Source organism: Amblyomma mixtum, chromosome 1, assembly GCF_055824585.1.
Source record: "Amblyomma mixtum isolate Tamu chromosome 1, ASM5582458v1, whole genome shotgun sequence".
Classification (NCBI taxonomy): domain Eukaryota; kingdom Metazoa; phylum Arthropoda; class Arachnida; order Ixodida; family Ixodidae; genus Amblyomma; species Amblyomma mixtum.
Genome location: NC_143012.1, coordinates 102,456,039 through 102,483,171, shown reverse-complemented (window position 1 = coordinate 102,483,171; position 27,133 = coordinate 102,456,039). Strand labels below are relative to the sequence as shown.

The 27,133-nt window shown below is 48.9% G+C and overlaps 1 protein-coding gene across 3 annotated transcripts; it reads left to right on the top strand.

Annotated features, from left to right (window-relative positions):
• The first annotated feature begins 24,288 nt into the window (after positions 1 to 24,288).
• LOC149367359 (uncharacterized) lies at positions 24,289 to 26,695 on the top strand. 3 transcript variants are annotated; one of them, XM_089555305.1, is made up of 2 exons: positions 24,289 to 24,453; positions 24,871 to 26,695. In XM_089555305.1, exon 2 carries the CDS (start codon positions 24,971 to 24,973, stop codon positions 25,952 to 25,954), a length of 984 nt encoding a protein of 327 aa, XP_089411431.1. In that variant the 5' UTR covers positions 24,289 to 24,453; positions 24,871 to 24,970; the 3' UTR covers positions 25,955 to 26,695. The 3 variants fall into 3 exon arrangements, with proteins under 3 accessions (XP_089411431.1, XP_089411441.1, XP_089411424.1); XM_089555315.1 differs by having other exon boundaries at positions 24,289 to 25,877; positions 26,443 to 26,695; XM_089555298.1 differs by having other exon boundaries at positions 24,289 to 25,990; positions 26,443 to 26,695.
• Positions 26,696 to 27,133: the final 438 nt, after the last annotated feature.

Below are 27,133 nucleotides of genomic sequence, written 5' to 3'. Positions count from 1 at the left end.
GAAGGGAACTGCGCATAACTATCTCCGTCAGTAGACGCCTGAATCGCGCTTATAGGTACGTGGGGTGATGAGAGAGAGAGAGATGTAGGCTGCAGGCATTGACAACCTTGTGCCATAAACGCGGCGCTGAAGCCATACACCGTCGGTGTTCATTGTGTTCATTGCCATTGGCTTGACAACTTTTTACACCCCGCTCATTTTATTGAAAGGAAGCGTGCATAACTGGCTCCCTGGGTAGCGGACGCCTGAATCGCGCTTATACGAGTAGGTACAGCCGGCCAAATCTTTAGCTGGCGTGCGCTACGGTCACTTTTTCAGGCTCCTGCGCCTTGTGACGAAGCAAACTTGGGGAAAGCTCAATATTAAGCAGGGGTTTAGTGAGCCTCTGCTTAAATTTGATATCTTAGCAAGTTTGCGCCGTCATAAGCTTCAGGAGCACGGAAAACGTGGCCGTAGTGCACGCCAGCTAAAGATTTGGCCAGCTGTACGTGAGGTGATGAGAGAGAGATGTGGACGGCATGCGTTAGTGCTGACAACGGTGAGCGAACTCCTGCACGATCAACCATTAACTGCCACCTGCCAGGGTGGCAGGGTGGGTGGGGACTTTAATCTAGATATCAAGACAAACAGGAATTTTTTACCACTTATGCGGAAGAATATCCCGTTCCTCTCGCTCGTAACGCCTCCCACGGCTGTGGCAACTCGCGAAATACTTGCATAGACCACGTCTTTGAAAACTAGGCATTGGTGCAGCAAGTCGAGCATATGTTATATATTTCTTCGACCACAGAGCTTCCTTCATAACAATCAAGAACTGTTAGTGGAGTGTTTCTTCAAGAAGAGATATGTGTGAAAAATAACAAGTTGTCTGTGATTGTACATACATGTCTTACTCGAATTATTTGCCTCAATTTATCGAAAAGCTGAAACAGCTGATAAGCTGCGCTTAAATTTCGCATTAGGAAGTAGCGTAATCGCCGGCAATTTTTATTCCTTTATTTATAATTTTCTAATAAGCAGCTGAAAACTAGGATCCTATAAACTGGCACGTTTTAAGAAGCTGAATCACGTTAAGAAAGCGCTTACGCAATGGTTAAATTTGCGTTAAAGCCATTGATCGCGATAGATGTAAAAGAGGACTTGAACATGGCGTGAATAACTTTGCGATCGCTAATTTATCGTAGATAAGTAAGTTGTTTGGGTAATCTGTTAGGATTAGTCTAAAATGTTTGATATTCCAAACAACGGTGACCACTGCTCTGGGTTTAGCGAACGAGGAGGTGCCATTAACTTACCCCTCATTGGGAAAACATGCATTTGCTCAGAGGTCCGAGGGCGTCACTCAGCCCCCATTACATCACCCGGGAAAGATCGTAGGGACCCAAAAAAACAATAAAAAGGCAGCATTGAAATTGCAGGTAACAGCCGGTCAAGCGCGCCCAGTGCCTATAAATAAGGTCGATTATTGCTTCCATGTGCTCCAGCTAAGAAGGTGGTCGCTAGACGGGCAGCGCCGAAAGCGAAGCCGGTGCAGTCGGTCAGAGGTCACCAACGGCAGTGGTGAAAATATTTTAATGAAATAGTTCAGGAGGTTGTAGCGGTGGTTGGAGCCCTCAGTCCGGAACCCCATTGGCGTAGGCTGCTGTCCGGGCTCTTTCGATGAGTTGCTTTTGACTCTTTTCGTCCGAGCTGGACAGAGCTGCCTCCCACCCCTCCTGCGTTGGCTGGTTACTAAAAGTGATCGCCTGATTCTGTTGGCAGGCCCATACCATATGGTACAGGTCCGCCTTCTCTCCGCAGAATTTGCATTGTGAGTCAAATGACTCCGGGTATATGGCGTGTAGTCTTCGTGAGTCTGTAGTGTTGGTCTGTAGCTTTGGTCTGTGTTGGTCTGTAGTGTTGGTCTGTAGCTTTCGGAGGTGTTGTTCCTCCCCTTTGTCTAGTGTCTTAGCCGGCGGAGGGTAGACCCGACGGGATAATCTTAAGTGCTGAAGTATGTCATTGTAAGTTAGTAGTGGGGTAGGAGGTCCACGGCATCCGCACTGGGTGCCCGGGGGAGAAATGCTCGGGCTGAGGCATGTGCGCTCTCGTTCTCTGGGATACCCTGGTGACCTGGTACCCATATTAAGTGTTTGTGTGTGGGTTGGTAGCCACGGGTGTAGCTTTCTTGCAAAATTTTAGCTGCTAGCGGCGCGAGCCTGCCCCTGAGGTAATTGCGATACGCTGTCTGTGAATCTGTGAGAATGTATTCTGAGCTAGTGTGTGTTGCATCGCCACTTCTTCCGCAGCCAGTATGTCCTGGCTAGCCAGTACTAGTCCGTCGACTGTTGTATTTTGGTGCACTACCGCGACGGCCGTCTTTCCCTGCTCGGGACCCGCAACATCGACATAGAGCACGCCCTAGCGCCCGCTGTAGTGTCTTTTCATGGCTTCGGCTCGTGCTTGTTGTCTTGACTGGTGAAAATCGGGGTGCATATTCCTGGGTAGTGGAGCTGCCTTGAGTTATCCTCTCCATGAGGCTGGGATGTCGGTTTTGGTGTCTAGCTGTCGGGGGCAATTAATGTTTAAATCACTCAGGACTTGTCGGCCAGTCCGAGTTGTGGAGAGCCGTACCACCTGCGCCGTAAGGTGTGCCTCTATATAAGCTCATCTGTCGTGTTGTGCACACCCAGTCGTAAGAGCCGGTCCGTCGATGTCGCAAGAGGGAGTCCCAGGGCCTTCTTGTAGGCTGTTCTGATTATGATGTCGAGGTTTTTGATGTCACGCTTCTTGAGGCGGAGGTAGGGCGCTACGTAGACAACGCGGCTTACAAAGAAAGCCTGCACCAGTCGCAGAGTATCGTCTTCTCGCATCCCTGATTTGCGCGTCGTTATCCTGGCAATCATCCTGGCGATCATCCTGGCGACTTGCTCGCTCACAAGCCGTAGTTTCTGGACGGTGAGAAGGTTGTTGCCGTTGTTATTTATGTACAGACCCAGTATCTTGAAGGTCTGAACTTCCTTGATGGGTGAGTGAACTGAGAAGTTTGAATCGCTTGCTGGCAGTGCCATTCACGTGGTTTGTGTCCACACATGGAATTTCTGGCAACGCGTCGTTGATACACAGCTGAGCTGGTGTGGCCTGGGATGACTATGTTGTTGCGCATGCCAGCATCGAATGTCCATGCTCTGGCGAAGACATTGTTGCGAAGTACGAGCACTTCCCGACCCTCGGGAGTCTGATTAGAGAGGACTGTGTGCGAGCTTTGAACACTTGAACCGCAATTAGTATTAACGCCTCCTGAAGCAGCTGGTTGAGGACGAGGCCTCGACGAGAAGAACATGACTGCGCTGAAGAGCTTCGTAAGCGCCACTCTATAGGGTCTACTGCGAAGAAATAGGTGCACATATGACGGCTCCCTTTAAGAAATGCACGCCAATTTTGTTGCACTTGGTGTCGTTCGAATAAGTCCATTTACTGCGAACTTCGGCTACAACAAAAACAATCCATGTGACAGTCAGGTTCGTTATAAATGGCTTGACTTGTATTGAGCTCACACGATGCCGAACTTGTTTGCGAGGCAAAGGCCTCTGTAAGACAAGTAAGTGGAAAACCAGCGGGAAGGACGCGTTCAGAAGGGGGAGAAGTAAACAGGACAACGCTGGAAACACAACTCAAAATTCTTTACTTGGTGAATCGCCACATCAGAACAGGGCGCACATGCGCGAGAGCAACCACCAACGTTAACAATACAACAAACACAAAATTGATTAAGCGACCGAAGATTGCATGTGGAAACCTATATCCCATTCATGAAAGTGCACTCTTCTGCCGTGAACCTAACAGAGCTGTCGGTGACGCATTCAGTTCCTAACTGCTTGATTTTGAAGGCTTCTAAGATTTCTCGTTCTATCTGCGTTTTGCCGCGGCCGATGATTCCGACATTATGGAACAGAGGGGTGCAGTCTTTGCAGTGCTTGCAATGTATTGGCAGATTTGCTGTGGTGTCTGGCTGCAGCGAAGTGCGGTGCTGCGCCTCATCCGGTCGTTGACGCATTGACCTGTTTGACGTATGTAGGCCTCGCCACAGGACAGTGGGAGCGAGGAAACAACATCGGTTGTGCATCGGTTGTGCAGTTTCATGAATGGGGCATAGGTTGCCGCATGCAGTCTTCGGTCGCTTAATCAATTTTGTGTCTGTTGCTTTGTTAACGTTCGTGGTTTCTCTCGCGCATGTGCGCCCTGTTCTGGTGTTGGCGATTTACCAGGTAAAGAATTTTCCGTTGTGTTTCCAGCGTTGTCCTGTGTACTTCTCCTGCTTGTGAACGCGTCCTTTCCGCTAGTTTTCCACTTACCATGCACCAACTGGCCCAACAAGCTAGGCTTCTTCAATCTCCTGTAACATTTTCTCACTACCTCCTCTCCAGCGCACTAGAAATGAGCAAATCAGTCTGATGTTGTCTTCCAATTTTGCGCTGCCGCAGGTGTGCAAGCCTCCTCGGTGCCGCGGCACAAGGTCACGACCACAGGCCAGCTCGAACTGGACGTGGGGGCGGCGAACCGTTTGTGGCCCGGGGCTACCCTGTCCGCCCGGCTGCGTCGCCTCGACTCGGAGAGAGGCCCCGACGTCGTGGTGTTCGTGCGGTTGCCGGCGGCATCCGATCGACTCCGGGTGCCGCCGCGGGGACTCGCCTGGGCCGCTCGATACGGCGTCCAGCTGCGGGTCGAGCGCAACACGACCTCCCTCGCTCTGCAGCGGTTCGCCTTCGACGCGTGTAAGTGACGTTTGAAGTTGATTTCCATTTCAGGAAGAAATGAGGGACCCGAAACAAAACGTGAACGTTAATTCACCTGACGGCGGCCCCATTACACGGCAAGACAGCGAGGTGTCGGTAATAACAGTTATACCAGTACGTTTACCAGACATTGTAGCTCGTACTACACAAAGGTCAGTTTTTTTTGTGTGTGTGTGTGTGTGTGTTAAAGGTAAAGGCACAATGTGAATGATAAACATGATCAGCGAATAACAGCAATTGTGCATAGTAACAAACCCAAAGAATACAATAAAGACATAGGAGGAACACACTGTAGGAAACCAGAAAAAGTTACATTTGCGAGAGAAAGAAATAGTGTATTGTTTTCTTATTAACATTTTCAATATTAACTTTACTTTGAAGAAAATAGTTTAACAGAGTGGGGAGAGCATGTGCGAGCATTTGCTGGCCAAACGTCGTTCGTACGAAAGGTACCGTCCAGTTATGAGCAGTTATGAGTTAAGTCCAGTTATGAGTTAAGTCCAGTTATGAGTTAAGTCCAGTTATGAGTTAAGCCCAGTTATGAGTTAAGTGCTGCTCTGGACACCGCGAGAAGAATTTCAGGTTTCAGGATTTATTTCAGGATTTATTTTCTTTACCATTGAGGTACGAGGGAGGCTGGGACTAAAGGCATTTGAGTGCCTGACGAAGGCCCCAGCCCCCTCATGTACAGAATCGACAGCAAACGCAGAAAAATACAAAATGATTACAATCAAAGTTATACAGCCCGTTGTACAAAACATTCACTGAGGTAGCACTCTAACATGATGAGTAATCATCTATACAAAGAAGAAATCTTATACAGAGTAAGCGGATACCGCTAAAATTGAAAATGTGTGCTCTTAGTACATGCAAATCCGTTAGCATACCTGTGCTAAAAGAAAACAAAGAGAATAGAATTGAGAAGAACTTCAGGTTGCCCACCAGTATCGACAGACTGCCGCACTATTTGGCACTGAAAGCAGAGATTTTTTATCAGCTGGAAAATGACAAAAATTGAAATACAGGTAACGCAGGAAAACTTCAGTGACGTCAAGGCCGCTTTGTGGTGCGGTGACCTGAGGATGGCTACACTGTCATTTGTCCGCAAACGTGATCACGGAGCCATTTTCGGTCGGCGGGAAATCCAATTATCTCAGCTATAAATCTTCCTTTTTTTGCTGCTGCTGCTGCAGTGTGGGGTGCTAAACTGAGCACCAAACTACTCGTTTCCTACATCCTGTCTATTGCAGATCTATATAATACATCAGTTCGAATGCTAGTGGAGTAAAAGGACGGTGACCGGCGCTTTCTACCATTGTTGACGGGATCCATACATGGGACGCTCCCCCAGACCCACTCATGCTCCCACAACACGAGCTCCTCACTGCACAGAATTGACGGCACAGCGAAGCTAGAGAAATGCGAGCAAAACATGACTACACCGACGAATTGGCACGAGGAACTGCGCCGGTAACGTTGCAGCGCATACTATGTAGCGTAAAGTAAGCGTGCTCTTTCCGGCCGGCTCGAGAGAGGAATCGAACGGACATGAGGACTCCTCGCTTCAACGTTTCCAGAAAACGTTTTGAAGCGAAAAGCTTCACTAGGCTAGTCAACACCGGGTCTGGCGTATGCTCCGTGATCAGTTTTAGCCACAGCTGCGCATGCGCGAGTTCGCCGCGTGACGTCACTTGAGAGGCGCAGGTGGAGCCGCCGCCGAGCGCGGCTCCGCCGGGTGACCTTCGCCGTCGTTCGCGCGCTCTGCGCGTGTTTACCGAGTGTGCGTCGGCGCGCGCTCGGCTTCCTCGTATGACGCTACTTGCAGCCGGGTGCACGTTTACCATAGTTCCGACGCATGCGCAAGGCGCTTGCTTACACCGTTAACGTGGTGCTCCCAGTGCATTGTGCGTGAACTGCGACAGCTGTGACGTCAAACGAAGCGTAACTGCAGCTTTTCGCTTGTATATCCAGGCTTAACCCGAGCTAAGCCCCTGCCAATTTTTTTTTCTAAGATCCGGCTCATAGGCGCGCAACAGCATCAGTGGCAGTTGTAGTGCCATTTCTGATAAACCCGGCTGTGTTGGGAGAAAGTGTATGCAGGAGCGGACAGGAGGAAAGTAGAGAGGGGGGCAAGTGGAGGGGAGGAAGAAAATGTAGAGGGGGAAAATTGAGAAGGATGTCGAGAGGCGGAGAGGAGGCCAGCTGCTTGGTTTTAACGAAGGGCGCCGCTGATTCGTTGTCGCCGCATGCACGGCGCATGGAGCGCTCCTTCAGCACAAATCTGTCATAGAATCGTAAATGCACTGACCCAGCTGCATCAGTCGGAGTGATCGCCTGTGAATTTGTTTTGCGCAGAAATTGGTCTTTGTTTTGGTCGTGGAATTCGGTCTTCGTTTTTGCACGTGCAGTTTCCCTGTGGTGCGCGTTAAATCGGCCAGCATTCTTATTACTGCGAATTTCTGGAAATAGCCCATGATATCTACATTACCTCTCGTATACGTTAAACGGCATGATTGTACGTGATGCAGTCTTGAAAGGTCTAATCCGAAACCCGCAGTGTGGTGGATGTTCGGCGCTTTCCAGCCCTCCGTAGCCGGAAAATCTGGATAGTTTAACTGTCCAGGACATCGAGGGACGGGCGTTTCTCATCTTCAGTCTCCATCCAAGGTTGTGCCTACGATACGCGGACGATTGCTTCTGCGCGGTAAAAACTTATCAAGTAGAAGAGACTCAGCTAAATTCCACCGAACCAGCCATACAGTTCGCCGCCTAGCGTCAGCAGTAAGCCGCCTTCCTTTTCTCAACGTTCTGCTCACAAGGCACGAAAACGACTTATGGTCATCGGTATACAGAAAGCCAACCCACGGGGGACGGTGGTCTCCACGGGGCATCTGCCGTAAGATCCCTATGGAAGGAAAAAATAAGCGAAAAGACCCGAGTTGTCTCCGATCCCCGAAGAAACGGAGTACCCCAACTCTTTCATTCGGCATGACTTTAAGCTACTGTCAACACTTAAATCTGAAATACGTAAAGGCACACGTACTCTCACAACATTGGGAAATATGAAAAGTAACACATCTTTACGCTTAATGACGCACACAGAACTGTGGCATGTTCCAAGGTCTCGCACAAATTATGGATTTCAGATGGTTCTGTCTAGCATTCCACAAATTTTAAATAAATACCACCTCACAATGGAGAAATTGAGCGAACTTTGTAAACTTGACTTGTATTCACTTTTTGTATAATGTTTCATTTAATTTCATTTATTTTACCCTCAAAGCCCGAGGGCATTGAAGAGGGGAGTGGTTGTATACAGGGATTTAGTACAAGGAGTTTGGTTTCTAATTATACAGTGATAGCTAAGGCGGAACAAAAACGCTGATGGTCGATGATGGAGGCTGTACTTCCGGGAAGGTGGTTCCAGTCCTTTGCTGTTCGTGGAAGGAAAGACTCAGCTGCGGATTTTGTTTTAAAGAAAGGAATGCCGATTTTATGCGCATGATCAACTCGTGATGAAACATATGACGGAGGAAGTATAAGATCGCGGTGCAGTCTGGGGTTATGATACATTATTTTATGAATTAAGCAAAGGCGAGCGTGCTTTCGACGGCTAGCGGCTTCTCTGTCTATTCCAATTCTTTATGTAATAGAGTTGTTTGCATTTGATGTCTATTGTTTGCAAGCTAGCATCGCAGTCGTGGAATTTGTTGCGTTAATCTGTGATACTCACCTTTGTCAAAGCGTCCGCTGTCAGTTATTGGGAGGTGGGGCTAGTCAAGCTTTTTTGTAGCTTTTTTCCCACCTTCCCTACCACATCTCATGTATCAATTTTTGCTTTGTGGTAAAATAAACTTCAACTTGATACCATCCAAAACTAGGAAAGACGAAACAAAAACAGAAATAATTCCATCTCTGGCATGTCATCGGCGAAAACGTGTATGAGTTCGGAGCAATAGCGCAAACAGGACAAGGGACCAAGAACGAGTAGACACACACAGCGCTAACTTCCAACAACTTTATTAGAAACAGACTCTCTCTATTTGTCGGACTCTCAAAAAAAATAAAAATAAATAAATTGCTTACCTACGCTCGCAGTGAATTTGGGCATGCTTTGGGATGACACGGCAACAATGCATGTATAAATGCTTGTGTTTTTGTTTCTAATAAAGTTGTTGGAAGTTAGCGCTGTGTGTGTCTACTCGTTCCAGGTCCCTCTTCCTGTTTGCGCTATTGCTCCGAAGTATGAACCAAGAAGCCTGAATTTCAACATTGTATGCGTTCCATGTGTAAAAGGCGCCAGCGAAACCATGACCCGTACACTCGGAAAGGAAGAGGTTCAAATAACACACAAGCCGACTACCATCATCGGACGCCTCCTGCCCTCCCAAAAGACCGCCACCCGAATGAAAAGGCCCAATGTGTTGAATACAAAATCCCCTGCTCGAGGTGCTCGGCGTCTTACAGTGGTGAAACCAAGAATTAACATTAAACTTGCACTCTGCATTGAAAACAGTATGCCTACCATCTTCGCGCGATAAGGTGATCGAAATTGGGCTCTATTCGTGAATAAAGTAGTGTCACTGAGTGATACATACGTCCCAATAAGCCGATTTCTTTTTTTTTTTTAAAGTGATTGCCGTGGTTCATCGTCACCAGGAATAGACGTCTGAATAACAAAGAATGCTTCTTTCGCCTTGCAAAACGCGTAAGCACTCCAAAATGTTGGTGCGCATACAGCGATGTTCTACGAGCTTATCATCTAGCTATCAAAGAAGCCAAGCACTTTTTTTCTAAATAACATAATGCCGACACTTCTTTCTCAGGGACGCCGGAAGTATATTTTCAGTGGAGGGGGGGGGGGGGGGGGGGCTCGAACAAGTTTCTTTTTACTTGTTTTTTTTTGTTTATGTATTTAGCTTTTCAGATATTGCAATCCAGGTTTGGCTCGAGAGAGAATAATTAACTGCGTGAAAAAAATTTCTTTGCTTACGCAATGTTTCTTTGATCACTAGATGGTGCATATTATACAAGAATTAACAAGAAAAGCACTACAAAATGAATTTTCAGTGCGCACATATTTATTGACATATTTGACAAATTTACTTATTTAGGCATTCGCGCATGAACAAAACCATAACATAAAGACAACAGTTTAAATAGCACAATACAAGCAAACGCGCTACAGTACATGTATACAGTTACCAAAAATGCACGCAAGCAGGAGACATTTCGCTCACTGCTGCTCTTTCTAGGTGCTTAGGCGGGACCAAAGGTTGCCGCTCGCTCCGCTGTTCTGCTCACAAACTCCCTGACGACGTCGTCTAAACTTAGGAGCGCCGTTCTTTCTTTCTGTATATGCAAAATCAAAAGATGCGATAACCCCTTTTCAGTCGTTCGGTTGCGCAAATACGTTTTTATTCAGCGCAGAGCACTAAAAGAGCGTTCCCCAGAAGCGACAGACGCTGGCGCGGAAAACAGACGCTGAACATATCTCACGACCTGATCCATCAACTCGCGCATGTTTTGCGATTCCCTTTGTAGGATCTCCAAAATGCCCAGAGTTGTAGTGGAATCAGCACCGTTTAGAAGAGTTGGTAATAGCGTAAACTGCGCCAAGAGTATGCACAAGTCAAAATCAACTGCATGCACTAGTTCATCTGCTGTACACCGACTACCTCCAGCGGCGCTGCTTAAGATGTCTTCTAGTTTTACGAGCTGTTCCATGCCCGGCTGCTCAAAACGCTGTTTTGTTTCACTTATAAGTCGGTCGGCAGCAGCGAAATACTCCTTGCGCAGCGCGGCCTTAACGTCAAGTGCAACTGGCTGGACAGGTCTGTCAGTCATCTCATACGTCGCAGGAGGTTTTGTCGGCCTTGACAAACGAGGTTCCTTCAGGCCTAGGCGTGATGCTGCTGTGCTCGTGTGCTGCCACAGCTTCTCAAACGCAGTTTCAGAGCGCAACTGGGAGGTCGCCTCGCAGAGAGCCTCTGCTGCCTTTTTTGCACCTGCGGCGCAATATGTTGAGCACTGGAGAGCCATTGCTAGTTCTTCACAAGGCCCAAAGAAGGCTACAGAAATGTGGATGCTTAACAAGGTTTCAAATTTCTGCAATACCCGATCATAACCTCTAAAAATAGCCTTGCTGCTTTCGGTCACTGAACCTGGCGCCTTCAAGAGCTTCTTGAGTGTCTCTTGGACTCTGGCGTAATTCTCAACGAATCTCATCGACTTGACTCTAACTGTCCATCGCGTAGGCAGTAAGTTATTTGGCCATGATCCGCTCTCCACAACTGACTCGTGTCCTGTAAGAAGTACTATGTTAGCATAAACACTTTCGCGCTTCTTGGAGTCGGGGACTGCGTTGGAGACGTCCTTAGCAGTGCTAAGAGCGTCTCCAATTATGTCACAACTCCTGCTACCAGATCTAAACAAAGATTACTGCAATGGGATACAATGGCCGTGGCTCACAGTCACGAAGTCTTTTTTGCACACCCGAAAAACGACCGGACATATTCGCCGCCCCATCAAAGCAGTGGCCACGTACACAGTGAAAGTCTAGGCCGAGGCTCAAAATCATGTCCTTGATGGCCGAGCACAGGGTCTCAGATCTACTGTCAGCCGCGTTATACAGGCCGAGATACCCTTCCCAAACTTCGAGATTATCGCTCTGCACCCACCGCACGCAAAAGGTGAACTGCTGTCGTCACCATTTACATCGGTTGTTCCATCGGTAATGATACCAAAAAATGGACTAGACTTCACGTCCTCTACAATTTCTCGTCGCACACCATGGGCCATAATCTCTATAAGCTCATTCTGCATGTCACCGCTCACCCATTTATATTTCTCTTAGTCAGCCACGTCTTAAGGACCGGGACATCCCCCGATCTCTCGTCGAGCAAATTTCCATCACATTTACCTCGTCCTCGAAGAGCCTGACCTGTGCGGCAGAGCTAACTATGACACGAAGCGCTGCCCTGGCCTCCTCCCGCTGTTTGTTGTATTGCTGCGAAAGGAGACGCAAAGCAGGAATGCCCGCCTGGCATGACAAGTTTTGGCTCACGAAGGCCACGTGAAATTTGCTCTTTTCATGTGACTGGAACTTCTCGGTAGCTTTTTTCCAATTGTTAAAACCAACCATAACAAAAAAAGCTGGTTCTATACTTCGAGCACTGTCCCCTCTTTCATCGAAATGTCGACGGCACTCGTGACAGAAGACTACGTCGCCCTTGCTTTCATAAAAAAAGCCAAGGAAATCGCACAAACCAATCACGTCGACACGATCTACCGCCTCGGTTTCTGGGAAACCTGTAGATTTCGGCTGGAAGTGACTGACATTTGTACAGCGCTGACTCGTCCTCCCTCGATCTGTTTCTTGAATTTGTGAAGGCAATTCACGAATTCACATTGCTCGTTTCATCAAAGCTGGTTCTTCCTGCTGTTCGACGTGAAGGCCCCGGTGTTGGAGCTTCTTCAAATGAAATCAAAGACGTATATGGTCACATTTTGCTCTTCACAGCAGGCTCCTCCTTCTATTTTCAGTGAATCATTTTGAAAAGTGAAATCAAGTTTCCTCAACAATAACAAGGTATTATCATTAACATAGCAGAAACACTGGAAATACATGCCCGCGAAGCGTCTGCGGATGGTAGGGACAGCTCGGAATGATGGCTACAGTCATCGCCGAATGGTGGAGCATCGACGGCGTTCGTGCTGTCGGGACGGGCTGGACTAATTTCTGCAGAAGTAGCGCCATCTGGTAGCGACCGGGAAAAGCGGAGAAGCGAATAGTGTGGCTGAACGGATGCATTGACACAAATGGCAGTCGGAATGAAATACTAAGAACTGTAAGATATCGTACCTTGAGCTTCTCCTCTTCTTAGACATGTGCGCTTTGGAGACGGTATGAAGAAACTGTTTATCTTTTTTGGGGGGCCAGACATTGCGTGTAAGGCTGGAATCAATTACAAAATGCTGTCAGTTTTCAATCGCTGCTCACATAACTGCGATGCGATGAGGCGGACGCCCGGTAAGCAAAACGAGAACACCGGGGGTTACAGAAAATTCATAGTGCAGCAGCGCCGACTGGTAGGAAAAGCAAAAAAAAAAATGAACGAACATAATCGCGTACACAAATACGTACAGCCCCCATCAAAAGTATACAGCCCAAGGGGTCTGCTTACGGGGCCTGCATCCTAGTGACCATAATCTTTCGAACCACAAATGGCTTCTAGTCTGAATCCTGCCAAACTTTGGACTGCTGCTAGGGAGCCGCGCTAAACAGTTTAGAAGCAAACCCGTTGGGCTGTATATTTTTGACGGCGACTGTACCTAAATATACAGTCCGACATCTGGCTGCAACTTTTTTTACTTATGAAGCGTTATATGCTTTAGGCCTGCCTCGCGGACAGAGAAAAGAGTGCCATTTCTTTTTCAACTTCAATCATAGAAACCAAATCCATCAAAACAAATGAAGACAAACATCGAGCTGCTACCATGCAGCAACACTCTTTTATGACAACTTGACATCGTGAAGTCGTAATGTGCTGATTCGGCACAGAATCTCCGAACAGGCTGTCGCGACTCAACAAGTCGCGACCGTACGAAGCGCGTGATAAAGGAGTCTTAGATCATACTGCCACAGATATGACGACTACCATAGCTGCACCGACAGCACCAGCACATTTCTATAATTTGACCTGTATGTGTAACGAATTTTCTCTTTCAAAAGGAGCAAGACTAGGCGGGCACACTCAACTGTAATAATAATGTAAGCGTAGATAGAGCGGTACATATCCGAATAAACCCCCAAAAAGGCTGGAACTGTCCACGGATCGAGGCCGACAAACGGCGCCGGCCTTCCTTGATCGCGGTGCAAGCTTCCGCCAAGCTTCCTAAAGGTCGACTCCCAAGCGCTTCTTTACATAGAGCCACTGGAATGGACCACTTTGCCAGTAAAGTCCTGCACATGCGCAAATCCTCCTCGTCCGCCAATTTTGACGACTGAATTTTTGAATACGAGAGGAGTTCGCTTAACGTGCTTTTCCACGACGTCCCCTCGACGCCACAAACTCCAGGGGAGCGCACCTAAAGTTTGGATGGACGGACGGACGGACGGACGGACGGACGGACGGACGGATAGGGTGCCTGGATGCGCGCCCTCGCGGGGGCGAGGGCGAGCATCCAGGCACCCTACGGACGGATGGATGGGAGCGCCCCCTTTGAAACGGGGTGGTGGCAATTGCCACCATGCTCAGCTTTTCTTTCTTTATTATTTTTTGTTTACTGTGTTGGAAATTCTCATTAAGAATGGCCATCACCTTTACCTACGGTTTCCTGCAATTCTAACCTTATGCCACATCTCTGCTTTTCAGCCACCAATCCTCCAATCGCTTTTTGCTAACTTCCACTGCAGATTTATTTACACGACCATTGTTACCTTTAAACCCTAGGGCCTCAGGAACAGTGACTGCGCCTGCATCGACATCCGGATGGATACCATCACATTTGATTATGAGGTGTTCAATTCTTTCCACAGATCTACAACACACTGCACATGTGTCATCTTCTTCGTTAAATTTCTTTTTGTAGCTGCGCGTTCTAAGACACCCTGACCTAGCTTCAAAAAGTAGGGCACTGCCTCTTGAGTTATCATAGATAAATTCTTTCCCGATCTGCCTTTTCCAGTATAGATATAGTTCTACACTATGTTTCTTTTCCATTGAATTCATCCAATTTTTAACTTCCGCGTTTTTAACCTGTCGTTTAATGCTCTTTCGTTCTCCGTCCTCATGACCGGCATACTTACTGGTTAGTTTCCTAGTTCTTTTCCGCCCCTGTGAGTCAACGCTCTTTTTTTATAAATATTTAAATACCTTAGCTGCCCACCTGTTATCATCCAATTTCTCAGGCGTTCTTCATATAGTATTTTACTCTTAGCTTCCCGTGCTTCGAACGATGCCCAGCCCATATCCCCTTGCACTGCCTCGTTTGTGGTTTTGCCGTGGGCACCTAGTGCTAATCTTCCAACAGCTCTCTGATTTACGTCTAATCTCGACTGAACTTCTGCCCTTAAAGGGGTGGAGACACCAAATTTTGAAGCTATAAAAAGCCTGCTATGGGATTCCTATGTATGCAAGGGCACTCAAGGCCAGGTGTTGGACGCAACAAACGTTTAAAAAATATTTTAATTCGGTTCCAAAGATTACCTAAATGCTCACTCTCACAATCTAGACCCATCGCTAGCGCCATCAACCATGACGTCACAAGGGGTGCAGAAAAATTAAAGTTTTAGTGACGTCATACCAAAATACAGTGACGTACGATGAGCGGGGCACAGCCGCGTAAGCGCAGTCGACGCACCAGCTAGCCGCGTTTGCTGCTAACCGCCACTCGCTCGGTTTGCGGCGCGCCGTTGCGAACAGCGTCGCAACGTCCGATTGCAGCTCGTTGCCTGCGGCCGGCCTGCTAGATGTCAACGGCGGGCCGCTCGCGGCAACAACGACGGGAAGCGGCAGCGTCATGATGACATAGCTAGGGCGCACTCCTTGGAGCCGGGCGGTCTGCGCCAGTCTTCGTGCCGAACGCCGGCATCTGAAGAACGCGATAGTATTGTTTGTTCACGTTCATAGCAAACCCTGGGATATATGAATATCAAAAATGCATCGTTTCTGACGATCGTTGGCAAATACCGAGTTCCTGGTAGAAGTGATAACTGCGATGCAAGCAAATTTCATCAGCCGGTTTTGTGCTGCTGCTACCTGGTGCGGATCGCCTGCCGTCTGCTAGCTCTGTTGCTGAAGACGTCGTGGAAATCGAACATATCTTTTATTATGGGACGAGTTCACAGTAAAGGGGTGCCGAGCGGAGCACGTTTCTGAGCGCTGGCCAGTCCCGAAGCGCCCTCAGCTGCGGAGTCGATATGCGAAAGCAGCTAGGCATAGCGACGACTAGGGCAGTCTGGGACCAGCGCGCAGGTCGTCGGCCGGCGTTGCCGAAAGATCCACTTTTAGCACAGTCATGCTGTCGTATCTCGAATCTAGAAAGCATCCTTTCTGGTAGCATGGCTGTTTTGTATTTTCTTGTGCGGATGTGAAGTACGCCGAGTCTGCCGGCCGGTAGGTCAGCCTGGATACCGTCTGCCGACGTCATAAAAGCGAGCTAAAGAGTGTTCTTGACGTAAATAATAAACCATGGGAGAAGAAATGTGAAAAAAGTGTCATTTTTGAGGATCGCTGACCAATACTGAGCTGCTGGTAGAGGTAACAACTGTGATATGAGCAATTTTCTCACAACCGCGCCTAGCAGCTGCCGCTGGCGCGACGTTGGGGTCCGGCTCGCCTGGCGCCCGCTAGCTCCGCTGCCGAAGTCGTCGAGGAGATTGACCATACTATTATTTTATTGTGAGATGATTCTGTTAACACTACAGCTATTTGTGAAAAGTAGGCCTTTTATTATAGCGCAGACGACTTCCGAAGCGCCGGCCGCTTGCTAAACAGGCTATAGGCCTAGCGACGACCACGGCAGCCAGGCAGCAGCAGAGCTCGTCGCCCGGAGCGCCCGCGAGCGGTGCCGTTGCCGAAAGCTCCCAACATAAGCAGACATGCTTTGTCGCTGCTCGAGTATAGCTGGCAGTTCTGATAACAAGGCGATCTCGTCTTTTATTGTGATATTTGTGCACCATCCCAAGCAGCGCTCAGGTACTGCTGCACGGCAGCGAAGTGTGACACCGGTTGTGGGCGCAGCTTCGGTAGAGCGGCGCAGCGATGCTTACTGGCATTTTGCAAAGTGTTTCGCATCCTCACGCGAATCCGCGAAGGCGATATTAGCGTGCGAACAAAAAAAAAAGTCGATGTCCTCACTCATTGGAATCAGATCTGTCAGAATCCGAGCTGCTGGGACTAGACGTGCAGTAGTTTGTTTTCATGCGCTGGTCAGCACATGTGTGGGAAAGCAGACGATGCAGCAGTAGGTGCGTCACAACTTTTGTGGGCCCACGTGACCAAGCGAAGCAGTTGATCTTCCCCCTCTGTGACGTCACTGTACAACTCGGCGTTCCGAAACCGAAACCGAAAATCGTTCACCTAAAAATGCTATAATAAATTATTCACTGTGAATATATGAATCTTTGGGTGTGTATCATGCTTCCTGGAGCCATAAGAAACGTTTGAAACTAAGAACGCGCGAACGACAAATTTGGTGTCTCCACCCCTTTAAGCACAGAACCGCATTGCCGAAAGTAAGTCCCGGCACAATTATTCCTTTTTTGCCCCCGCTGCACCAGCGACGCCCTCTCCCCTGGCGGTCATTTTCGAACTACTGTCCGGGCACGTCGCCGGGAGAGCTGCTGCTGCTCGCACTGCTGGCACTCTCTCTTTCATTGTGATCACGCGCCGTCCTGCTCGCGGGCGCACACAAGAGTTGTTGCCGCTCGCTGTGAGTCATGGCTGGAATTCCGCGACGTTCTAAGAGTGGAGAAACTTGTTGTGTCGGGGGCTGTCACAATAGTTTTCTGAACATCAACGGCCAAGAGCTGCCCGTGGAATTCTACAGATTTCCTGGAAATGTTCTACATTCTTGAAGAAAAAAAATTTTAATATTAGAAAATTGTAACGTACAGAATAGAAATATTCAACGTAATGGTTCCATAGTCTTAAAAATTTTTCATCGCTCGTATCGAGCAGTTGACGAAAGGAAAAACGTTAATACTGAAAAAAAAATGCAAGCTTATCGATGGGAGATTCCTATTGTGAAATCTTCCAGTATATGATCCCCGCCGCGGTGGCTCAGTGCTTACGGCGCTCGGCTGCTGACCCGGAAGACGCGAGTCCGATCCCGGCCGCGGCGGCTGAATTTCTTTGGAGAAGAAATTCTAGAGGCCCGTGTGCTGTGCGATGTCAGTGCACGTAAAAGAACCCCAGGTGGTCGAAATTTCCGGAGCCCTCCACTACGGCGTCGCTGATAGCCTGAGTCGCTTTGGGACGTTAAACCCCAACAAACCAAACCTTCCAGTATATGACAAAAAAATGCGTTCATACACTCTTTCCCATTCAAATGCTTTTGTCCGGAATTGTTGGGCATGAAATGCATGAGAACGAGAAACGGCAGGCCTCGATCACTGCTGTGGGCAGTAAGCTTTGTTCTGTTGCTAAACACAGTTGGTGTTGCGCGCGTAATATTATTTCTGACCAGTATTTGCTGTAATTCACTTAGCATATGCACTGTTTAGTAAAGCTCGAGCTAACGAAACTCATTTTTTTTTGCCAGTAAAGCCCTGCGCTGGTCAGATAAAGCAAAACATTATTTTGGAGACTGGCAACAACTAGCGGCGTTATGCAGGCGCGTGTAAGGTGAGGTCAGTGATCGCCTCAATGTTCCGACCTATGACGCCTGGCTCAATTTTCGAAGTTGCTTTACATGTAAAAAATTTCTAAAAATAAAAATAATCAAAATGTTTTCTAGCATCTGAATGAGCGTTTGCATATGAGCGATGGCTCTGCAAATAAATTGTTTTGGGGATGCGTGTGCGCTGTAATGGCACTAAAATAAATATACCAACCGCTTATCTCCGTTGTAGCGATCGACCAAACTAGAGCATTTTTTCTCTTAGCGTGTTTTCGTTTTTCTCTTCAACCTCGCGTGTCGCCTTAAGGCCATTTTAAGTTAAAATAAAAATTATTTCCATTATTATTCAGCGAAACACGTAACAAAATCCCGAATATTTCGCCAACAAACCTGCATGCACCGAACTGCTCAGCCACCCAACGAAATTAAGTATTTTGCGAAGATGGCCGCGCCAAAAAAAATGGTATTTGCCTCGAATTCCACGTCTTAAATGATCTTGTCATTTACTTGCGATACACATTTCGCCGTTACGGTACCGGCTTTTTCGTAAACAATCTGCTTCACGGAGCGGACCTGATCCTAGCAGTTCTTTTTTCAAGTTTTTGCAGCGAAAAGAAAAAAATTCACTGTCCACTGTTTCTTTGAACCTACATCTCAGAGCGTACTGCCGCGACAGAAAGAAATGCGAACAGAGTGGTGCCTACGCGCTCCGCTGTTGGAATTTATTTTCGTCACGCTTATACTTGGCTCGAAACACATAAGCTAGAGGCATCCGAGATACAATAATGTACAGTGGTGAGCAGCCTTGTCTAGAGCGCTCGGGCGGTGCACTTCCTTGCAAACAAATCCAGATTTTGTGGCAGCCTCTAGGGTCCAGCTGCAACGCTTGCACGGAAGTAGCGCCAGATAGCCTCGTAAACAAAGCAGGCACGAAAACTTTGCCCTGTAATGAGGGGCTGCTCTCTAATTTCGGTTTTTGTTACCAAGTGCGCACTGCGCAAGCGCTCTAGACAAGGCTGCTCACCACTGTACCACTCTAGCGTCTTTTTGTTACTACCGAGGTAAAAGCACATTAAAGATAAATTCTGACTGCGCAGCGCCTGGGCGTCCTGCTGTTCGTATTTCTTTCTAACGCCTTTGTACATTTTGCTAATCCTCTGAAGCTCCTCAGCTTTCAAGCACGAGGGAGAAAGGAAAGCTCGCGACTGCACAGAGAGATTTGCAGGCCGGCCAACACGTGCAAAGTACGTGCAGAACTGGCTTTTTTTTTTTCAGGAGAAAGCGCGCTGCTCGCGCAGCTACTGAATGGGAGGGGTGACCGGTTTGCCCGGTCAAAAGTGTCGAGTCGGGTTCCCCTTCTGAGTTGCTTCCGGAATACCGCCATTCGAGTTCAAGATAGCCCCGAGAGAGGGGGGGGGGGGGGGGCGCTGTCAACCTCCTGTAGCACCGCAGTAGAGGTTAGGCAGGAAATGCAAGGAAACGGGTTTTGCTTCCGTGACGGCAGTAGTGGGCCACCTCATACAGGAGCCCTGCTCATAATAAACTTTCTTGGAAGTTTGTGCTAAACAAATTAGACTGACCCGCACCGTCGCGCCAACTTCCTCCCTGCACCCCTCCGTACCCCTAGCCCGAACAATGAACAGCCTTACAGCCCACCAGCCACTTCGCGACGACAAAGACCCTCTTCGTGCGACACGCTGAGCGATGACACGTCCGACTCACGATGCTGATGGGACTCTGGGAAAACTTCCCTTCGCATACTGCAAATTCCAGTCATGCCTGAACAAGGGAGGAAGTTGGTGCCAGAACCTTGGTTTGAAAATAAAGGGTTTTCTACATGAAGATTGGCTCGGTCATTCTACTGCCTTATTTGCATTTCAGCGCAGAATGAAACCAGCGAGCAAGTGGCGCTCGGCGTGGTACCTGCACCAGAGTATTTTTATTGTTAAAATTCCCGTTCTATGAAAACCAAAAGGAGGGCTAGCACTTTAATTCATGCCTGTTCCAGAGACTTCGGGGTGTCTGCGTAGTTTCCTACTGGGACATCATCGGAACGCGGAGGTCGTAAGTTAGGTTACAGCAAAAAAAAAAAAAAAAAATGTGCACAAGGCAGGAATTCAGGTTGGGGGGGGGGGGGGGGGGTGAAGGGGCTGAGCCCCTTCATGGGAATACCAGAGCCCCCCCCCCCCCTCCCCCCTGTTCCGGCGTCCCTGTCAATGTGGATAACAATTAAGTTAGGCCGTTTCAGTTAAAGCGAGCGGTCACCAGACATACTTCTGGATAAAGTAGTTGGATCGGTGATTGCGATGGTTGTGAAGAACGAATTCACAAGTTTTAGCGAATGCAAATGGTCAACGAGTGTAGTTTTGACAGCAGTGACATGAAATCAACTATTGCTTACATCGCAGGACGCGCATACGATGAACGGGAAGCGGCGGTGTGACTCGGGCTGCCGAGCAGTGGTTTACGGCCAGCAGCAGTCGTCGCCGTCACTAGCTTGTGGGTAACAAGTTAGGCCGTTTCAGTTCAAGCGAACGGTCACCAAACATACTTCTGGATAAAATAGTTTAAAATAAAGTACTGGGCATGTCGGAAGAAGCCGGGAAAATTAGCGAGAAGCGCCGGCCCTACGAGATGTCAACAACCCGGCTGTCAAGTGTTTCTCAGGCGAGCGATCGCGTCGGCACTTCTCACAGATTGTCGCACTGCGTAAACAAGAACGGGTACAACCGGTACTGAAGAGAAGGGATTATTTAATAGAACTAAAGCGCGTATTTCCTTTTATGTCTTGCAAACGAGCACAAGCTGTTCATACGCAGCAATGTAAACAGCAGTATACGAGTCAGTCGTCCTCATCGGCGCATTCCTGGAGAAATTTCATGCACACGCGGTAAATGTTCATTGGTGTACTATTACCTGCAAGCACTCACTAAGACAGAACACGAGCTATTTTCTAAACAAACAGCCGAAAAAAGTGAGCAGCGGGAAGAAATGAACAGCCACAGAGCCGAAAGCAGTCGCGCGGCTGTTCGGCTGTGGGCGGGGCGAAGCGACGGCGGCGGCGACTGCTATTGGTCGGTTCAGGCTGCTTTCGCGTTTCGAAGGCATTCCAAAATCTGGAATGTCTTCAGCTCCGTCGACTCGAATGTCATCTGAACCATAGCCTCTCTGAACCAAATGCCATCGAAAAACTTCGTGTTGCAGCGTAAGTTCGGCAGTCGAGTCGAATGACATTCGGTTGAAAGGCATTCGAAACAGCCATGTAGCAGGGGTTGCGGCACAAACTCATTCGGAATGAACGGCTCGCTCGAAGGCGACGTAGATGCAAGGAATGCCTGCATGAACGCCCATTTTTGGGGCGACTTTCGGCTGCATATGCACGTTTCTTTGTTTTCAGATATGCATCGAAAAACAGGAAAAGAGTGCAGAGACGGCATCGTGCAGCGCGGAGTTTCCGCGAGGAATTCGCACCTATTGCCCGTTTACAACGTGATTGTAGTCTCGACAATATCGTCATCTTCAAAATGACGCTCACGTAGTACGTTAGACTTGCCAGACATCATTTCTTGCGACGTAATATCTGCTCCTACCTGTTAATGTGGCTGTCATCGCGAAGAGGTGTGAAAAAAAAATGGAGGTGGTGCAGCGCTGGTGCTGCACACTTCACGAAGTCAAAGACCATCACGCATTCACTAGGTGCACTTTTATTCAGTTCGAACCAACAAGCTTTCGTATTAAGCAGACAAGGAAAGGGGAATGGGGCTCGTTATAAATATGAGAGAAGCCAACAGCCACAGAAACCAAGGTGTGCACAGGGGATTTTTAATTCATTTTTTTATTTTGTGGTGTTGATCAATTTATAATATTACTGAAACATATTCAGTAATATTATAAATTGATCAATAGCCACAGAAACCAAGGTGTGCACAGGGGATTTTTATTTCATTTTTTTATTTTGTGGTGTTGATCAATTTATAATATTACTGAAACAGAAACCAAGGTGTGACATATTCAGTAATATTATAAATTGATCAACACCACAAAATAAAAAAAAGAATTAAATATCCCCTGTGCACACCTTGGTTTCTGTGGCTGTTGGCTTCTCTCAAGCTTTCGTATAGCGCGTCTTGCGCGTGCTCGCCTCGGAATCTGAAAAACCCGAGTTCGACTCCTCCTATTCCAGTTTTGTATTTGGAAGTTATCGTGTTACAACTCCGACAACGCCGACACCGGCTTTTCTGCGACTCGAGTCCAGTTAAAATGATCGGTGGCGTCGTTTTCGTTGCAACTGGTGGAGCGGGGTGCAAATCAGGATGGCACGTGTAACCCTCGCTTGAAGTCACCGAGAGCCCAGATGCTATCGAAAAAACGTTCTTGTAATCACTACGAGCACAATTCACGCAAAAACCGGCTTGAAAATCCGACTAGCCTGTCATAGCTTTAGCGAGCGAAACTCTCGCGAGAGCAGACGATGTAGGAAAGCTCGACTGCAGCGCCATAGTTCCTGCGACCGCCACTTTAGCCACCTCCCGAGCGGAGCTGCGAGAGCGTTGACTGCAACCATATGCTGCAACCTAAGCATGCAAACCACATCTCACAGCAAGCTAACGGAAGCCGCTAGGAGTAGCATATGAGCTGTCCGAGTCAGCCTTAGCTTCGCGGGGAATATTCCAAACCAGCCGCTCTAAACGCACCGGCCATTATTTCCTCAGGTTTTCTTCCCTCTTGTTTTAGCTGTGATCGATAGAGAGATCAATATGGACTGGCTCCGTGAAGCTGCATACAAAGCACTGATCTCCACTAGGGGAGCTGGATGCCGCATCGGGCGCCCGAAAGTGAAGCCACCGGAAGTAAGCGGCCTTGTCCCGGAAGTCAGCCTTTGGCAGTGCATGAAATCGGAGCTCAGCACGGTTTTTCAGTTCCTGTTTTGTTTTCCCACTTAGCATTTCGTCTTTTCGCCGTTCTCGTCTTTTTCCATGACAATGCCTACCTTTTGCGCCGCCAACTGAGCGAGGAGACCAGCGAAGTCTTCGGGAAAGACGTTTCAAAAATAAGGGCCCATTGCATTTCAATGGGGCGACAATAGCAGACGACAGGACGCCGCTACGCACAGCAAGTATGGAGCCTCGTCTACTCGGCTCGGTGTCGTCTCGTTTGCCTAGCTTCGCCAACTGTGCTCTTTACTGCGATGCTTGTTCCCACGCTCAAGCCCAAGTTATGCTATCAATGGGGGATAAATATAAGAAAGAATAGGTTGAAACATTCACCAGGCAGCTTACTTTGCAGCGACCATTTTACCGAATTAAGTTTAGACCGAACCGGAGCGAGGGCTAGGCTACTATCTTGTGAGGTGTCGACGGTGTTCGGTTGGTTCACATTAGCGCCTCCAAAAGGTATGGTACTGCTTTTTCGACGGAGCGTGTCATGTACTGTTTCGTGTTGTAGCAAGTTAAGCCTGAATGGTCTTTAATTCGTGGTGCTTGGTGCAGTTGACTTCTAACAGCGCTTCTCACGCGCACTGCACCATTCGCCTTTCTTGTCAGTCGTTCCTCTCGCGCTGTGCCTCTTCTTTACTGCACGAAAATTCGGTTTTAAGGTGACCTAGCCTCATAGTCATTCCACTACTTCTCCTTTACGCTCGGAATACACGAACCAGGCAAGAACATAGTGTTTAATGCACGTACCCCCTTGCCAAGGCAGGGTGAGACCTGCATGCCTGTTTTCTTCGCTTTCGCAGAAATTACAGGGTTCTGCACACAATGCTCACATTTCTCGCGTTCAGCTTGCTTCTTCCTTTCATATAACAGCAGACATCACACGAAAACAACGCAAAAAACTGAGAACGAAAGGGCGAAAGACACGACTTTTTGCATTGAAATACACAGCAGACACCCGACTTCCGGGACAAGCAGTCCAACTTCCGGTGGCTTCACTCGCGCTCGTCTCGGAAAGCGGGAATGCGGCATCCAGCCACCTAGTGGAGATCAGTGATACAAAGTTATAGTGACTTTTTTCTGCAGGCTTGTAAAAATGAACTCATATTTTAGCTGCTTACATACTTACTCTTAATAATGTAACAAAAATATTGCAACAGAAAAATACTGGTAAAAAAAACAACACTTATTTTAGACGGCGGCAGCAAGTACCTTCAGTGAGCCGAGTCGAGCCAATCCATCAAGTGTTTTGACGATAAAGCGGAGTCGCCGACATGTGAACGCGTCTACCAAAGATTTTTGCATTATTTCAGCGCATTAATCGCCGCATCACTGCTTGAGGTCTGCGATCGCTGATTCCTGTGCGCTGTAGTGAACGCAAACGACGCAAGGGACAGGCGAGTTTCGATTTTTTGCTCTCTCCGTGCCGTGGCTCGGCTTCCCTATTCGCAGTGCACAAAGGAAAACGTAGGGAGAGGCGGGACTACGGGAGCCCACGAGGTTGTTTTGCACTTCCGTCGCGTGTGTGTGGGCCCATTTGAGAGGCCAGTGCTGTGGTAGTCCGTGTGCGCCTCGTTGTGTCCCTGTGCGCTGCCTTAGCATCGGTGTCGGGTGCCCGAGGCGAATATCCGTAACTTGTTGACTTCCTGTCACAGCACGCACGGGCGCATTACCGCGTCGCCAGTAGAAACTGTTTGGTGCTACGAAGGTGTGCGCCTATTTCTGCGCGTGTGTGGTTTCGAAGTGCGGGTGTTGTGCTAACCGATCATGTGCTCTTCCTGCCTCATTCACCTCCTGTGCCGTCGTCGCTAAAGGTGCCCCCCTGGTCAGGTGTTCGGAGAGCGAGTCGAGAAAACGAGGCCCAACTTTTCACTCGAGGCTGGGCTGTGAAGCAAGTTCCCCACCAGTGCGAACATGTCTGAGGCGCAACAGCAGCTGGGGAAGCGGAGACGCCAGCCCAATCAAGAACAGCAAGAGTACTATCACCAGTCGCCGCCGCCGCCGCCAATGATGGACAGCGAGTTGGTGCCCGACAGCGGCCAGATGCAGCAAGACCTGGTGACGTACCAGTCGTGGCTGAAGGATCAGCTTCGGTACACGGCCTTTCTTCAGGAGAATGGCCCGGTAGCGCAGTACATGAAAATGCAGCAGCAGCACCGCCCGCAGCAGCCGCGTTACAGCCAAAACAATGGACTGCCGAACAGGCCGTACAGGGGCGGCCCTCCTCAATACCCGCCGGGCCGCGGCGGGGCTAAGCCACCGCAGAGGTCCGGCCGGCCTCCTCAGCAGCAGCAGCCGCAGCCGCAGCAGCAGGCCAAAGGCCGCCGTCACGTGGCTACCTGGGCGTGCTATGAGGCGGACGGTCCGCCGCGCAGCTACTGCAGCTTTCGCCCCTGGAAGGCGCAGCTGCGGGTGAAGGCCAGGTGTCCGGACGACCAGTGCTCCAAGATCTTCAGGGGCCGCACCCTGACCACCTTTCTGCAGCACGCGCCCAACGGGCTCATGCCGCCGGAGCCGCAGTCGCGCTACTGCGAGGACTGCGGGGGACTCGTCATCGACGAGATCAGGCACAAGCAGTCGCGGCTGCACCGGGAAGCCGTGGAGCTGGACGTCTCGCTGATATGCTCCAGGATCCGCCGCGACCCGGCCTTTGCGTCCGCCGTCATCGCCGCGGCTCGCGAGTGCATCGAGAGCACCGGGTGCGAGGAGTCCTCCGAGCACGACGACGACGACGACTCCAGCGACGGCGGCGGCAACGTTGACGGAGGGGGTGAGGATGACGAAGGGCCTCCACCCAGCAAGCAGCCCCGGCCGAGCAGCAGTAAGGCTGCAGATGAGTTTGAGTTTCTCGAGGGCGATGTGTTTAGGCGGGCCCCGCTTCAGAAGAAGGCCAACTGAGAGGCCTCGTGTGGTGTCCGCACAGCATGGCGACATGTATCCTACACCAAGTTTTCTCACCGTGGTGTCAGTTTCGCTGAGCAGTGTCTGATTGGTATTGAAGTAATTACGTGCTGTTAAAAAAGTCGATCATTTTTGCGTGACCATTTTTTTTTTTTTTTTTGAAAGTGCTTGGCACATTAAGGTGTACTGATGAGGGCAGTTTCTTGTGTCACTTGCAGTTTTACTGGCTTTTGTGTTCGGATCTGTGCAGTTCACCGAATTCATTGAGCTCAGTGCTGTTCTGGTTTACGTAGCTGTTGTAGTGCATTGACAGGTGCATTAGCACGACCCAGTTTGTTAGTCACTTGCAGTGAACTGACCAGGCATAGGCACAGGTGCAAACATGACTTGGTATACATGCATTGTATGAAGCTTTTGTGAAATGGGTGCACAGTACTGTGCTAATCTGTGGGCATATTTTTTCTCTTAACTGTTCCCCCTCCCAGCCCAGCCAGCCGCACAAGAACTCCAGCTAGCCCATGTGTAAAGGACTTTATGTATCCAGGCAGGGAAACTGAACGGCCTGTGCACAGTGGGGACGAAATGGCAACAGTCCTGGCTGCTGTCAGTTCATCGTACTTCTCTATCATTTTTGTTTCTTTATAAACTTATCAATTTGATGTATTGACCTTACCCATGCATGAGCCATGTAGTCGGATCCAAGGACCATTGAAATAAACACTCATGAATGGGAGGAAAGGTGGTGTCGCTTTTCTTGCATGCTATGTTTCTTAGCGAAGCAGAGCGCACTGGTTGCTGTGTGCATGTCCTCGCAGCATTTAAGAAGAGCTTTTGAATGCAGTGTTAGCACGCTCGCTATGCAGGCCACCTTTGTCAAAGTACCGATGCAGCAGTTTGTCCATCAACGTTGCTCTGTGGTAGCTGTTTTGTCTCTCAAATCCACTGTTCTGTGTTCCCAGTGTGCAGCTGTGTACTTCAACTTGGCTGCTGCTTTGATTTCCCCCTGCTGTTAAAGGACTCATCATCATCATCAGCCTGACTACACCCACTGCAGGGCAAAGGCCTCTCCCATGTCTCTCCAATTAACCCTGTCCTTTGTCAGTTGCGGCCATCTCTGCAAACTTCTTAATCTTATCCGCCCACCTAACTTTCTGCTGTCCCCTGCTATGTTTGCCT